The following is a 16838-nucleotide window of genomic DNA, read 5'->3' on the forward strand; positions in this document are numbered from 1 at the left end:
ACCCAAAGAGACATCTCTTTAGCCAACTGTGGTGATGAACATTCTATTTGCAATTTTGATTTTTTGATTTCATGGCATATGCTATTAGTTAGGAAGCAACTTGAAGAATTGGTCGTATAGTCCAAAGTTGGTGAATCAAATTACCCAGGGTTTAAAAATTGTTCTTTTAAGACATGCAAGAGAATGGTTACCTGTCTAAGCAAAATATATTCTCCCCCCATGCTTTCCATTAGGTTGCCAACACCCTTGGTTTCCACCTCACCTCTCATTTCCTCCTCCACAAACTATTGGAGGCTTTCCACGAAGTTGCCAACATGACTACTGAGGATGAATATGAAATCCCTAAATTACTCCATCAAGGGCATTTAAGTAATTTATCAGTTTTTAGGTGTCATAATTAATTAGTAATTGGTATTTAAGAATTATTTAGAATTTCAAATGTTTTAAAATTCTCCTTATCAGAAGTTCTAAACTTTTCATTTTCTAAAATAATCTTTTTAGTTTAGAGAATTTGAAAGTTTTTAGAATTCTAAGGAAGATACTACGTCTGGTCGTATGATGGGTGGAGATGATGAAGATAAGATGATGGTGATGAAGATTGGACAGTGTGCTGTTGTGCACGAGGATGAGGGAAGACAAAAGGTACAGTTTCAAAAATATATGATACCCGATTTTCACATCTTGTTTGATGGAGCGCCTCCTGGTATTCTGTGACTACTGAGAGATGAATGGCAAATCAATGCAGGCATCCGATTGATGCTCCAATCTGTACTGTGTTTACGTCAATTCTCCATACTAGAACCTAGTATTGCAGCTATTTGACAATAGTAATCATAGGCAGTCTTTCCTTGCTTGATTGAGAATAGCAAACCCATTAGCCCAACCCACTGCGCCTTTTTATTAATATGGCGGCCGACCTATCATCACCATGAAATAGTCTACCTCCTGTGCAACATCAATTTCATTTAGGATGCGGAAACAGCAATAAAAATATTATGAGAATGAAAGTGCAGCATCATAGGACCTTATCAAGAATGAGATTTGACTTCCAAACAATAGTGAAGAGAAATGAGAAATAGAACGGATTTCTTATTCTCATTTTCTATTTCAGAGTGCAACATGCCTTTTAATGATATGGATTTGAACTGAATGCTCAAATTGAATTCAGACATCTCACAGCAACCATACCAAACTCCCCTTTTAGCAGTTTCCAGAAAATAACAAAGGAACTTCACAACTTTTCAGACACTGTCTAAAACAAGGAACAAGCAAATACCCAATAGCTCTCCATGTTCTATGTTCTAAAAGTGATACCAGTTGTGCCTCCTGACAACTAATCAAAACCAAAAGCAAAAAAAAAAGGCACAGAAAGGAAGGGTTTACCAAGCCAAAACAAGACCTGTCTTTGAATTAAAAATTACAGGCAACAGAAATATGACTTAATAAAACATATATCGTGAAACTTGGTCTCACAAAAATAGTACAGCCACCCAAGTTTTGGGATATTTTTGCCCCGTTCTTCAAGGTGCAATGACAAGAAGAGGCTGCATGGACAGCAAAGGACTTCAGATAAAGAGCTTAAAGCACAGTGTGTCTGGTGTGTGCATGAGTGGGAGAAAGGAATCTAGTTTTACCGTGTCTATACTGACTGGCTTCCCATCCTCTGCCAGTATCTCAGCTATGGTTCCCGATTGATCAGCCTGCCACAGGAAAATGAAAACGTAATTTAATTAATAAAAGTCTAGCATTTCAGGCTATTTCAGTTTTGATTCTGGTAAAGCACCATGGTTAATAAAATTTCTTAGCTAAGACAATGGCAGAGGCCATAAAAGAGAAAAAAATACATGATCAATAAAGAAAAAATGGAAACTCACTTCAATTTCATTCATTAGTTTCATGGCCTCAACAATACAAACAACCTGGCCTTTCTGCACTTTATCTCCCACCTGAAGAGAGATGAGTGAATATCAGATAGGGAATGAATCTGACTCAGAATATATCTAACTTATCAAGTTTATATTAAATAGCCAAGGTTGAGTGAGCATGTGTCAATTCCCATCCCCTTAGATCTTATTTACTAACACAAACGCTTACCTTCACAAATGGAGGTTCACCTGGTCCAGGGGATTGATAAAAGGTTCCAGCCATGGGGCATTTCAGTGGTGGATGAGACGACTTGCTTGTCTGTGCAGGGGCAGGTAAGGCAGGTGTTGGCACTGAAGGAGCAGTGCTTGCAGGAGCAACAACCTGGGCTGGTGGTGGTTGGTATGGAAGCATGGAGTGGGGAAGTGGAGGTTGCATTGTGATAACAGAAGCTGTGGCTGGTGGCTGCGGCAAAGCTTCTTTTTTTCTTATTAGGAGCTCACAACCTAGTTGCTTCAGCTCCAGTTCCATGATATCTCTTGAATCCACCAGTCTACACACAGAAAAGAAATCAACTCCATAGAGGAAAATGGTGCACATCTGATAAGAATTTGTCACAAAAGTAGAGAACACAGAAACATAACAAAAAGAGAGATACATACACACACACACACACGAGAGAGAGAGAGAGAAGACAGAGAAGATAAGAGAGAGGGTCAACTCTATGGAGGGAATAGTGCACATCTTATAAGCATTTACTGATGAAGTGAATGAATAGATATGCATAATGGATAGATAGATGCATAGATATATGGAGAGATAGATAGGTCACTTTTACTCACTTGACAAGGTCTGATACTTGACTCATGAATGCTGAGATTGATGATGCGTCTGGAATAGTGTTCTTTTGGCTAGAAATTTTCCTGGCGGACTCATATTTCCTTTCTGATGGCACAATTAGTTTGGTGCTTAGTGGCACTGAATTTGAAGATTTCTCAGCTTCAACCTTTAATTTAACAATAAAGTTAAATAGAAGCAAAGCGATATATCATTGAAACATAGAAATTCTAATTTATAGTGAACAGATTACCTCATTAAGCTGTGCATGAAGCTTCGGCAGAGCAGTTTCCTTCTGGTTAGGGCACTGCAAAAGACATCCATAGAACTCGACCATCAAAAATCAAATGAATTTTATGCAATATTTTTCTATTATAAAAAAAAAGTTAATGGTATTCATGCAGATATCAATGAGATCAGCCAAAAACATTTCATATACTGAACAACAATTTTTTGATAGTGGAATACTGGCTATATCAAAGTTTAAAAAACTCGATGTGAGCAGGCATTTTCTTGACAGGACATAGCAATATAAGTTTGTAGCAGTAAAAAATGTTCTACCAAACAACCATGAACACTTTAATTTACAGTATTTCCCCTATATGTAAGGACTAAATTCCTCATATGACTACAAAGAGCCAAAATTGAAAAATCTGCTACTGCCACAGAATGGCACATAGACCATGCTAAATGTATACTCTTGTATACACTACAGACCCTTGTTTGCATGAGTCCCTCATACAACATGTTTCAACCATGAGTACATACGCTTAGCTAAAGCTATTCATTTACAAGATTGTTAGGATTACCAGAGGCCCTGACTAGTGGGACAAATAATATGTCAAGCCACACTCAGCAGCATGGTATCCATGCATAAACCTCCAGAAAATAATGAAAAGTGAAAGACATCACATTAAAAAAGACAAGATTCCATCCATCTTTAAAATTTTCTCATGCATAAAACAGATTATATGGTGGGTGCCTTCAACCATAAAAATTTCTCATGTATAAAATGAATAACATGGAGTATGTCACTGATTACTTAAAAATCTCTCATGTATAGCATGTGTGCATGATAGGCCTAATCCCATGAGAATAGCCATACAATGGACACGGTGATTAGGGTCCCACTCCCACCAACCATAGGGCATTTCAGCCCTTAGGCCCTGTCTGCATTAGCCTTTTGGAAACCTTTTTATTTTATTATTTTTCTACAGATCGGAAAGCCAATGTTCATTTGTGTACAAACCTTTTTTAGCTTATTTGGGAAGTTGATTCATATTTTATGAAACTTTCCTGATGACTTTAGTTTTTGGTGGCTAAAGTCAAAAGAAAGGAAATATATCCCAAACCCGGCCTTGAAAGTTGAATACAAAAATAATAATAATAATAATAATAAAAGAAGGAAAAAAAAAAGAAAAAAGAACACACCGAGAGACACCAGATACATATGTAGAAATCGGTGAAACCCCAATCCATGTCCATGGATGATCATGTGATAGGCGACAATATATTTAATCTATCTTCCATAAAAATAAAAATAAAAAAACAAAAATAGCATATGAATAGCAGCATTTTCCTAGATGCCCTCCTCGTCTCACATCAAGGAATATTTCCCTTATATTAGTTTCCCAATTTTGCTTTTTCAGTTTAAATTCCAAAGAGATGACAAACAATTCCAAGAAAAAAGGAATTGAACAATTTCAAATGCTACCATTCCTTTTACACAGAAGATGAACGAGACAATTTTAGGTAATCTAAAAAAAATAAATCAAACATTAGCATCAAATCCAAAGCTCAAACCAAGCAATACCCACCAATATCCACAACTGAGCAAATTAGAGAACTAACCTGAAATCCAAAACGGGGAAAGGAGATCTGGGTATTGTTTTGAAGCTGCTTAGATGGATTTTGTTGAGCCCATGCAACGCCAGTAAATGAAGAGGAGAAAGATGAAGCCATTTTCAGAGACTAGCTCAAGGTGGGTTGTGATCCAAAATATATATATATATATAACACAATGCGTGGATAGATTTGCGGGAGAAATGGGATTATGAGATCGCAAAAGGAGAAAAGAAGCAATTGGGTTTGAAAATGTTTGGGAATGAATAAAACGGATGAATGAATGAGGGTACGTGTGATTTTATTTTGCTTTCCTACTCTGTTTCGATACCTCCAATGAAAGCTAAGCTACTACCATCCTTTTTTTCTCAGCAGCCCCAGCAGCCCCAACGACGTCGTTTCGTACAGGACAGGCCACAGAGCGGTTTTCTCCACGTAGGGGGGCCTTCTGTATATTCTAAACGCCCTTTCCCATACTCTAAACGTCGTCGTTTCATGCAAGAACACAGCACGGTAGCGGGGCTGACCAATCGTGAAGTTGTCTAGCTTTGCTTGGATGGAAGGCTCGGATGGTTCACACAAGGTCGTTTTAAAGAAAGAGTCACCACGGCACCTCCTCACAGTCATACAAAAATAGGCATGATAATTGGCTGAAAGCAATCAAACTTACAAACGGCCTTTACAGGACAAATTACTCTTTAATTGATCCTGTTTTTACACTCTTGGAAGGCATCTCTCAAGGGTGTCATTCAATAAACTCAGCTCAGCTGTTGCATTTTCCCCACCACATGGGAATTTCAGCTGTTGCATTTTCTATATGCTAAATTGGTCCCCCTGTGGCAGCACTTGATGTGCCAAGGGATAACCATAAAATGCCTTTATATGTTCATTTTTATGGGAATTCAATTTAATGGGCTCCAAGCTCGAACAGTTTGTTTATCTGTATGAAAATGAAACTGATACCCAAGGTGGGCCTGCAGGCAGTCGAACTACTCACTAATGCAACCAAAAACGTCCACCCATAATGTGAAGGAGAGCGGCAGCTCAAAAGGAACAACATAAATGCATTGTCAAGTTGTTGAAGACACCTTATTTATTTCCGACCGAATTGTGGGGTATTACAGAAACAAAAGCATGGAAAATAATCAACAAAAATACCGGCCCTTAATGGCTCTGCAAGGAAATTGGTAATGTAAAATTAGACAGTTTATCAAACCATCTGTGGGGGTGAGACTGATGGAATACTGAAGAAATGTGAAAATAATCTAGTAACGGAGCCAGTAGGTCCTGCGTCTGAACCAGTTGTAGTCAGGTAAACCTTGGATAGGCCCCATTGCTGCAATTGCAACATCCCTGTGCAAACCATACAAAGATCAAATAGGGTCTATAAAAAATAACATATTTTGTTGAAGTGGCAAGACTACGGCTAAGTTTTGATCATGAAAAATTTAAATAATCAGGAACAGAAAATGTGTACACAAGAAAAGAAAAAGAAGTTTTACCAAATCAAAATTTTTAAACCATGTATCTCTAATTTTATTCTTCTTTTATAATAAAGAATGAAGAACTTAAAAATGCGTTCATTATATTTTGTTTTCTACCATATTTTCCATGTCAAACCAAGCGAGATAATTTTAAGTTTCTCAACATTTTACCTCTCCCTAGTACTTTCCATGATAAAAAAGCAAATTTTTTTTTTTTGTCTAATAGCATCTGAAGTAGCAGTCTGTATCAATAAAGGTTACAGTCTTTACCCTGTCAAATATAAACCGATTTGCAACACGTTTGACAGTACTTGCATCAACAGCATCAATCCTAGCAAATAATTCAGCAAATGGGATTCTCCGGCCGTATGTAAGCAGCTACAGGCAAGAAGAGAAGGTACCTCACATGAATAATGGTTAATGATAATAGGAGTATTATAATCCAGGATCCAGACTGGTATTTTGACAAATGATAGGAACTCAGCCAGCAACCCTGTGTGACTACATGTATGATACAATTATGTCTGTTATTTGTGGATTCTAGCAAGGTAGTTGCATGAAACAAAGAGGAGAGATCAGGCACCTTTGATTTAAACATTGTGAAAACACAGCACAAATGATTTGAGACTTAAGCAAGCAATTTCAATAAAATATGGTTAGAAGAATAGCATCAGCTCAACTACCTGTCATTTGTGAAAAAAAATCTAAATAGATGCTAGTACAACAAATCAATTAAATGTTATTGAGACAAAAGGAGAGAGCCTGTCCATAAAAGAGAGTGAGAAAGAAATGATTTCTCTAGTTTTCTACTTCTACTACCTGTTTTTTATTTTTTGGCCAGCTATTTTGCCCAATGCATTCTATAATCTAATAGAACTCAGTATTAATGTGGACCATTTAATGGATAACTTATTAATTGAACGAATCAAAAGAGCAAGAAGCATCAGCCCACAATGAGATTCCAATTAAGCTGCCTTTTTCCTTAACTAATATTGCTTTAACTTGGAAGGAAAATAGTACCTGGCGGCCTATATCTTCAGCTACAGGACTGGTTCCATCAATGTGAAGCAGCAGAGAAGATTTCAACTGCAATAAAGTCCCCAATAAGTAATTGCATACAAACAGCAAGTTAGATGAACAGCATACACAAAGGAGAAATATGAGATTCTTTCTTATATGTTAGATGCAATTAACAAGATAGTAATATACAATGTTTTCAAAACCAGACCGGTCATTGAATCGGAAAAGTTATTGGTTCACGGTTCACTGGTTGGACCGGTGGTTGAACTATGGTCAAACCGATGATGTCATAAATATATAATTTATATATTATATAAAATAAAAAATATTTATAAGAAATTTAAAATATATATAATTAAAATTTTTAATATTATTTTAATTTTATATTTGATGTCAAATTAAATTATAAAGATAAATATAAATATATTAATATTTTAAATTTTATTAAATGTAATATATATAATTATAGACCTCAAAAATTATTTCAAGCCCATTTTTAATTGTGGTTTTTAATACTTTTTATTGTTCTTTTTTTTTGGGCCTTTTCTTTGGTGCAACGTCCAAACTCATTCCTTAATATCCATTTTTAGAGAACTAATCTAGACCCTCCATTTTTAGGCTTAATCCTAACCGTTCATTAAAAAATAAGCCCTAATTGCCACCCTCATTTCCCCTTTTTCCCTTCTCTTTCTTCTTTCTTTCCTCACCACACCTGCTGCAACTTGTCATCGTCGACCCCCACTGCTGCACTCTCATTGACCATCATCGGCGATGCAACTGAGGGCACTACTTCGGCCAACACCCCCCTTCTTCCTTCTCATCTCATCATCTCTCTCTTATAGCTCACAATCTCTCTCTTTTACTACCCATTTTCTCTCACATCCCACCTAGCCTCACCACGCCAGTGGACGTCTGCCAGTCACCGGCATCGCCCTTCCAGTGGATTCGAGGTGGAGGCCGCTGGAGACTTAGAGCCTAATGAGCAAAGGGGTTGTTTTGAACGGAAAAAAGGGGGTCATTCAACCATTCGGTTCTTGAAAAACTGTCCAGTTCACCCAATTTATCGGTCTAACCGTTGGTTCAGACGGTTCGTGACTAGTTCAACAGCTAAACGGTTTACAGGAAGGGACTGAACCGGGAAGGCCACCGGTCAGCGGTCGGACAGGTTGGACTGGCTGATCCGGTCCGGTTTTTAAAACGTTGGTAATATATCACATAATGGTTATGGAGAAATTATAGAACACGCTATAAAGGAAGTACAGATGATTAGGAATATTGAAATAGGCCTCCCAGAAACAAGCTCACCCTTGCACATATAACAACACTAGAACCTTAAGGGGCCATCTATTATGGTCCTCCACTTGCTAAACTGAGACAAAACTGAGAACCACTGTCATACTGGAACAAAACTGAGAACCAAGAATAAGTAAATAGCTAATATCAGCAAAAAGCAGGAGCATTAATAACTACCTGATTACGAGCACGAGTAACATCAGCTTCTGAAACTCGATAACATAGCTTGCTTATTTCATACATAATTGCATAGGCCAAATCGTCCAAGCAATCCGGCTGAAATCAAGAGAATGTAACAGGAATTAAAGAAACTCAAGACATCAGAGCAGAATGACAGAACATTTCATGATGAGAATACAATTGCTGAAAAACATCAAACAGACTAGCAAATAGGAGTTTCCAATTGAAATACTGAGCTTGACAAACAAAATACTTCACCACATCTCTAAAATCTGTAATTCATGAGACTATTTTAACATAAACTAAGATCTAAACGCATCCAGATCAAACAAAGTGAAATAATTTTTACATCTGCAGGCAGGTCATAGCAAGTTGAGCTATTGTCAAGGTAAAATCACCATTGTAATTTCTCCAAGTGCATTTTTTAACTTTTCTCTAAATTCTGCTCCAATTTTGCCAGATAAGAATTCATACTTCCAATACCCATGTCATCATTCTCCCTTTGCATCGCTATTAATTGTGTGGCAGCAAAATCCATAGCTAATGGTGTTGTGAATCCATTTGTGCTAAACGCACCACTCACAAAATACATGAGCAAAAGCACACTGGATATGAACATAAAAGTATATACAACATCAATATCCTCAGTAAATTGATAAGCTTACACACTATACAAAATTCAAAGTTGAAAGATAAAACGACCCAATGATGGACAATGACTAGCTTCACAAGATTATAGTAAACTGTTGAGGGAGATGTAAGTGCAGCCACCATAGGTAACAATGGAAGCTTCCACAATGATGTTTTCTGTCAAGCAGGCAGATGGTGTTCAACTTGGGTGAACATTTGAACCCAGGTCCTTGGCAGAAGCTTAAATAAACTTCACCTACTAAGCTGTCCAGCATCTTTTTCTACCTTGACATTATAGGGGTACTCCTGCATGTGTATGAGTAGTCTATAAGTTGCATTAGCAAAACTGAGGATGAGAGGACACCCATAGACATAGGAAGTCGTATTATTCCCTGTTTCAGCTAAACCTCAAGAAGGAGAACAAGGGCCTCCAGGAAGGGAAAAGGGAAGGTCATGGGAAAAAATGAATGTAGAATTAGCATTCCTGCTTCAGATAGCACGAAAGACGAAAGAAATACAACGGAAGCATGAGACAACGAATTAGGGCCATGTACCAATCATAAATTCAAAATGGGCCCTTAATGTTTGGTTCCAGAAATGTTGGAACCAAAAGAGGAGAAAAGTCCAAACCTTACTATATTGTATATAAGCAAATTTTTAAAGGCATTCTTCAGGCATGCTTTGGGGGGCTAGGCAGCTGCAAAATGCATTGAGGCACAAGAAAAAAAAATGTCAACCCAAAAGGCATATGCATTAGGGTTTAAGGCATAGATGAGGCGTGCCTCAATCACGCTTTTCACACCTTGAGGGTTGAGGCATAAGCGTCAACAGAGTTGCTGATGTACCCAAAAAAAAAAATCAAATAGAAATAGGTCAAGAATAGAGGAAAATCCTCGGTTTGTTTTCACTCTAATTGTGGTAGCCATCTTTCCATTTCCCAACGGTTGCAGGATTCTCCCATTGCTTCCCTCTCATTTCTCTGCCTCAGCCCTCTCATTTTCTTTCACTGTTTTGGTTTCTCCCACAGTTTCTTCTCTTGTTTCTCTTGTTTTGTGTAATTTTCCCCTTTGATTTGTGTGGAGAGTCAACCGACCATAACACCATCACATGCCCCTTTGATGCACCTAAATCATTATTTCCTATTTTGTATGGTTGAATTTCCATTTTTTCCCTTTTTGTATAATTAAATTTGTTGGAAGTAAAATTTTTTACTTTCCATTAAATCATTATCAAATTTACAAGGATGTTACAATGGAAATAGAAATACATGTCACATACTCTTTAAATTATTATTATTTTTCCTCATTTTACGGTATATTATTTTCTAGATGTCAATTATATAATTTAATTATTATTTTTTTCAAATTGATAAAAGTATGTAATTCAATTATTTCTTTTTTCAAGTAGCAAAAATTTTATGCAATCCAATTATTATTACTTTTTCATTTATGCTATGGAATTATTAATATGGTTTTCCATGACAAATGAATTAATTATGAAATTTATCATTTATTTGATTTTATTTTATATGCTTCAAATTATTTTAAATGTTGATTAACTATGGAAATTAGATTATTACAAGGCTTGCGCCTCAACACCTCGAGGCTCATGCCTCACCTCTTGGGCACTAAAACATTTCACCCTATACTTTTGTCTTTGAAAACTTTGCATACGAGGCAAAGTATAAATACATCAAAGAAACCAAAGACCATTTTGTTACTGGTCAATATACGACAATATATTTTGTAAGTCTATATATATTGTATTCACTTTTTTTTCTGTATCAATAAAAAATTTAAGTTTTTCCCCAACCCATTTTCATGCTATCACAGCTACCTTTGATCCTAAAGGTCTATCATTCATTTTTTTCGCATCTTCTCTCTTCCAAAGCTATTTTGTGTAATTATGTTGGGACTTACCGGAGAACAAATGTCTAGAAACAATTCTGAACTACCTCAATAGTTGATTCAACAATTTGTTTGCGAACCCCCATCATTTTTTATGACAACCCACAAGCTGAAAGGTTAGAATGATTTAAGATGGTCCTGATCCGTGAAGATGTTCGTTAATGAGAAAGGGAAGTTAGGATATTTCACAGGTTCCAGAAAGCTAACCAAACAACAGGATGAGATGGCCTTTCACAAATTGGAAGCAGAGAACTTCATGATTGTGAGATGGGAAATTCCGCTTAGATATTTGTGATTAGAACTTGAATTCAAGAGATGAAACAGGGGAGCTAAAGTGCGACTAAATATTACAATGCATTAAGGGGCCTTGGCAAGAACTAGACGAGTACTATCATGCTGAATTGAAGTGCACCAATGATAGTGCTCAATACAACAGGATTCTTGAAAAAGAGAGGGTTTTTGAGTTCCAAACAGACCTGGACTCAGAATTAGATGAAGGCAAGGAGAAAGTTATTGGCAAGGAACCTCTTTCTTCTATCCATGAAGTGTTGTGAGCCAATATATGCACTCATCGAGTGAAGAACACATGGAGGCAGTATACAAGATCCTAAAAGTGCTTAAAAAGGACACTAAGGAGAGGATTGCTATTCGAAAGAAGTGAACAATTACTAGTAGAAGCCTTCATGAACACTAAGTGAGCAGGGGTTCCATAAATGACAAGCAATCAACCTCAGGTTTTTGCATTTTTGTTTGGGGAAACCTTGTGACTGGGAGAAGTAAGTGATTGTTGCTAGAAGTAGTGCAGAAGTTGAGTTCAAAGCTATGGCACACGGGATGTGTGAGCTTCTTTGGCTAAAAAACTCCTGGATGAGTTAAATATATGAATAGAGACTCTTATCAGATTGTACTGTGACAACAAGATAGCAATAAACATAGCTCATAATCCAATACAACACGATAGAACAAAACATGTAGAGATTAATCAACACTTCGTAAAGGAAAAGTTGGAAAATGTACAAATTTGCATGCCTTTCATTCCAACAAAAGAATTGGCTAACATATTCACCAACAAACCCCACCTAAACCAGCATTTGAGTCTTTAACTAACAAGTTGGGTTTGATTGATATCTTTGAACCAACTTGAAAGGGAGTGTAGAAATGTACAAATGTTTAAGGAGGTATTTTCTAGGAGAATCAGTTGTGTTAAGTCTGATTGGCAGGCCTACAAATTAGGGATAGCTATCTCCTATTTTAAATTAATTTTCTATTTAAATTACAATAACAATATAACCAATTATAGTCCAATACATATGTAAAGTTTAGATAATATGTATAAGTTGGATTCATTTTTTTCATATCAATAAAAATTAAATTTTCCCCAACCTGTTTTCAATTCATTAGTCTCATTAGAACAACAAACAGGAAAGAAAAAATAAGAAACAAATGGAAGCATGACAGAGATTAAGAATGTCATCAAGTAACTTGATGCAGTACTTGAAACATTAAAACATTAAATATTTTTTATGTAGGATAACCCTAGAGTGGTTTACCTACAATCAAATAAGGTCACTAATGCTTCAGTCTTTTAGGATTTGACAAGAAGAACAAGAAACTAAAATTATATCAGTGGAGAAAAAAAAAAAAAAGTAAATGTGAGAAAAGAAAAAGAAGATAGGAACTAAGACCTTCTAGGAGTCATATCTAGAAGAAAAATAAATACTAGGCTCTAACCATTTGAAATTTCAAAGCATATAGAAAATTTGGTTTTATTCAATTAATGCAATTAACTTTATTTTTAAACTTTAAAAAACCTTAAAACTCAATAAAAAAAAATAGAGAAAGAAACTTAACCTCTCTTATTTCTTTCTTAAAACTCCTAAATCTTCCAAATAATGGAACTAAAAAGAAAAAAGAAACTTTCCTTTTAGAATTTAAAACTTAAATTATGCATTCTTCTCATAATAAGAATTTGAAGTAAAAAAGACCTTCAAGATTCCAAAAAGGATGCAAATGGAAAATTTAGAACAAAGATTATTGTTTAATTTATATATATATATATATATATATATATATATATATATATATATATATATATATAAGGGGATAGGAAGAAAGATTAGAGACCAAAACTTGTTCTAAGGAGAAATTTCCAATTAAAAATTTCACAAATTTAAAATAAGAGTAAATACCAACTGCCTAATAATTAAGACTCTAAAGAACCTAAATCAGCATAATCATCTTTTTCTTCCTTTTTTTGGAATAAAACTTGGAGACTCATCCCCATCATATGAATCATCTTTAGTATGAGTCTGGATGACTCCTCTTTTGTTTGCTATCTGTGGAGAGTAAAGGAATTATAGGCAACACATTTTTCATAAAGATAATGGAATTAGATTAAAGCAGCACCAAAGGCAGCAAAAATCCATCTAGAAAGAAAGGTAATACTTGGGACTAATAAAATACTGCAGTGACCTTACCTTAGCAATAGCATAAACGCCAAAGAGGCCAGTGTCTTTATAGTTGGTATTGAAAGCCATCATGCTTTCAGCTATTTCATTAATTCCAACCCTCTGTGCAAGCTCAGAGCTGTTCAAAGATTGTCAAAACTAATGAATGGAGGTGCTTATAGGAGAAATTTGTCATGAAAAATATTCAGGTTAAGCATTAAGGCTATGACAAAGCTCACCCCATGTGCTTTCCACCTCCCGCATTTTTATTCCATGAACCCAGCATTGACTGCATGACCATCAAAGCAATGGAATCTGGATCTGTCCATGATGCTCCATTGAAAGCAACCGCAAATTGTGCCAGAGGAATATCATCATCAATCATCCTAACCTGGCATTTTTATAACAAGTATGAAAAGTAAGTTTGTATGATGGAAGGATTACTGCATAAAAAGAGGTCAAAGTTCTCAAATGACATATCCACACCTCAGAACCAGTAAAAATTGCAGGCTGTTCCACAACTAATTGAGAAGCTGTGGTTGGATCTGTTGACAACTTTGTAAATAGTTTCTTGACTTGCTCAACAATATCCTCATGCTTAACAGCTCCAGAAGCAGCAATTACCTAATATAGAGGTCCCAAAGAAAACATGATCTAAACTTCCACAAGCAAGGAACATCCATGAATAATAAACCATAAAATATAATGGAATTGAATGTGTCATTTAACTCAAGTTAGTACCATTCTGGGAGCTGTGTAGTGAGTTGATATGTAGTTCTGTAGATGAGCTTTGGTGATTGTTTTAATATTCTGAGCAGGTCCAAGAATAGTTCTGCCCAAGGGAGTGTACTGGAATGCAGTTGCATGCAAATGATCAAAAATAACTTCCTCAGTTTGTCCCTCCACCTACAGTAGATGAGGAAAAGTATACAAGTTAGTTGGGCATATCGGATAATGGAGAATAGTTAAGGAACCTGCAATTCCATGTGCAGTTATAGATTTGTAAAACTATATTCCTTTTAGTACACCAACTCAACCAAATGATGGTACATGACATGTAGGGCAATCATCTAAAGTAATTAAAGAAAATTCTGTGTACTTATTAACTAAATCTAAGGGAATATGATTTCTGCAAAATGAATGTTTTGGAAGAAAATAAACATATTAATGTTAACCAAAACATAAACACAGTTTATAAATGAAAAACTCTTTTTTTATAAGTAAAAGACAAAAGTATTATATATCAAACAACTCTTGATATATCAAACACAACTTTCAAGAAAAGCTCGTGAGCACCACTGCATCAAACAACTCTCCATTGTGATGCTTAATAACTTCTGCTTATCAAGAAAGATGCAAGTCCCTGGAGAATAAGCAATACATTAAAAATCCCCAGTTCAGAAAACAAATTAAGAAACACACATAGTGAAACAAGTGATGGAACTCACTTCTTCCTCCACAAATTTACACCTCTAACACATAATATCAATCTGATTACCAGGATACCACTCTGAGACAGTGTCAGCATAATAAATTCACATACAATGTCAAAAGTAAAATTAAGCACCAACTTGAGAGTGCTTTTAGTTGCTCAAATACCAAACAGAAATCTTGACAAAATTCACCATATCACCACATGTTTGACCGGACATTATGATTTCTGTAATTGCAAGAAAATAGTAATCATGAGTACCACTTTGAAAAGTTAAAAGGGGGAAATCAATATTTGTCATCTTTGGTGATGACCTGGATTGTTAGATGCATATGTCATACAAAATAAAATGGTGCCATTCAATACACAAGACAACCAACTGATCCTTACTCATCAATCTTAGAGAACTATTACTTCTACCTAATAAAAAAGGAACTTTTTCAAAAATACCCAACTCATTAATAGTACCCAAAGCATAAACACTGGGTATCCAAAATACCAAACTAAACAAATATCCACTCATTTAAATCTTAAAAAAAATATATATGTAAAACATCATATGATTTTATTACAATTCCATACAAAACAACAAAACCAAATCAAAATTTTCTATTACCTCCTCCATTTCGCGTAAAATCACATCACGCTCGCGATTAATCCGATTTTCATCGAACTTGGAGTTCTGCAAGATATCTGACAAAATGTCGAGCGCCTTAGGCACATCTTTGTCCATAACCTTGGCATAGTACGTGGTTTGCTCCCTAGAAGTATAGGCATTCAAGTGTCCACCCATGTTCTCGATCTCCTCCTCGAGATCTCGTGCCGTCCTCTGGGCTGTGCCCTTAAAGATCATGTGCTCCAGGAAATGAGCGGTGCCGTTGGTCTCGTCGGTCTCGAACCTCGATCCAGCGTCGATCCAGACTCCAACGGTGGCAGTGCGAGCAGCGAGGTTGGACTCGGTGGCGACTCGGAGACCGTTGGGCAGAGTCGTGACGCGGGTTTCGGGTGCGGAGAGGATCTTGGTATGGTCACTTAGGGTTGGGTGTGGTGACCCATGTTTGAGGAATCGAGGGTCCGGATTCTCAAGCTGTTTGAGCTTGGATTTGACGGCTTCAGCGAGGCGGTCGTAGACCATGGCGGTGGGTGGTGGTGGGGAGGGGGCGATCGCCGGAGCCGTTGACGAAGATCGCATGGTTTGGGTGATGGAGTATGGGATGCGTCTGTGGGAACGACGAGCCAGGGTTAGGAGCTGCTTCCACGCCATGGCTAGGGTTTGGTTGGCCAAGAGAAACGGGGCTGAGAGAGAATCTGGTGGCTTTCACTCTGATTCAGACTTTAGAGTGGAGATCTTTAGAACCAAACGACGTCGTTTTCTATCACCACTATTTCCCTTCTATATGTTGGCCATTGCTGACGGAAATGTAACCTTCCATCTCTTTTTTCGTCCTATTTTAACAAAAATATTTTTATTCTTTTAGTGTAAAAATAACATTGTTTTTTTAACCTATATATATATATATATATATATGTTATAAAAGGTCTTTCATCCTTTGTACAAAAGTATACTGAATAAATATATTTATCTCTTTCTCTCATTCTCTCTCTTATTATCTTTTTCTCTAAACTCTTTCACTTCTCCTTTCTAATCTCTTCCACCCCATTATATATCATTATCGAGTAATATATAGTTATTCTCTACTTTTATTAATTTTGCATTTATCCTCATTTTATAACATGTTATCAACACAAATTGCTTTGAAGGTAATTCTCGTATCTTAAACTTGAAGTTGTTTATATAGAATAAAATTTTACGTATTTATATTGTTGTTAGATTTTGTTTTATTATATATTGTTAAAAGTTATAAGCAAATTATTTGATTTTGTTTATAATAAAAAATTATAC

The 16838-nt window shown here is 36.1% G+C and overlaps 2 protein-coding genes across 2 annotated transcripts; both read right to left on the reverse strand.

The window, feature by feature from the left end:
• Positions 1–1098: 1098 nt before the first annotated feature.
• On the reverse strand, positions 1099–5332 carry LOC117930081 (biotin carboxyl carrier protein of acetyl-CoA carboxylase 2, chloroplastic-like). Its single transcript, XM_034850528.1, has 7 exons — positions 4552–5332; positions 2954–3007; positions 2706–2869; positions 2095–2416; positions 1875–1946; positions 1635–1700; positions 1099–1544 (listed from the first exon to the last, which is right to left on the reverse strand). Exons 1-7 carry the CDS (start codon positions 4660–4662, stop codon positions 1521–1523), a joined length of 813 nt encoding a protein of 270 aa, XP_034706419.1. The 5' UTR covers positions 4663–5332; the 3' UTR covers positions 1099–1520.
• A 237-nt stretch (positions 5333–5569) lies between these two features.
• On the reverse strand, positions 5570–16269 carry LOC117930080 (probable mitochondrial-processing peptidase subunit beta, mitochondrial). The gene is made up of 9 exons (XM_034850527.1): positions 15552–16269; positions 14245–14409; positions 13990–14127; positions 13743–13894; positions 13534–13642; positions 8517–8615; positions 7047–7112; positions 6297–6404; positions 5570–5894 (listed from the first exon to the last, which is right to left on the reverse strand). Exons 1-9 carry the CDS (start codon positions 16197–16199, stop codon positions 5808–5810), a joined length of 1572 nt encoding a protein of 523 aa, XP_034706418.1. The 5' UTR covers positions 16200–16269; the 3' UTR covers positions 5570–5807.
• Positions 16270–16838: the final 569 nt, after the last annotated feature.

This window comes from Vitis riparia, chromosome 14 (genome assembly GCF_004353265.1).
Source record: "Vitis riparia cultivar Riparia Gloire de Montpellier isolate 1030 chromosome 14, EGFV_Vit.rip_1.0, whole genome shotgun sequence".
NCBI classification, from domain to species: domain Eukaryota; kingdom Viridiplantae; phylum Streptophyta; class Magnoliopsida; order Vitales; family Vitaceae; genus Vitis; species Vitis riparia.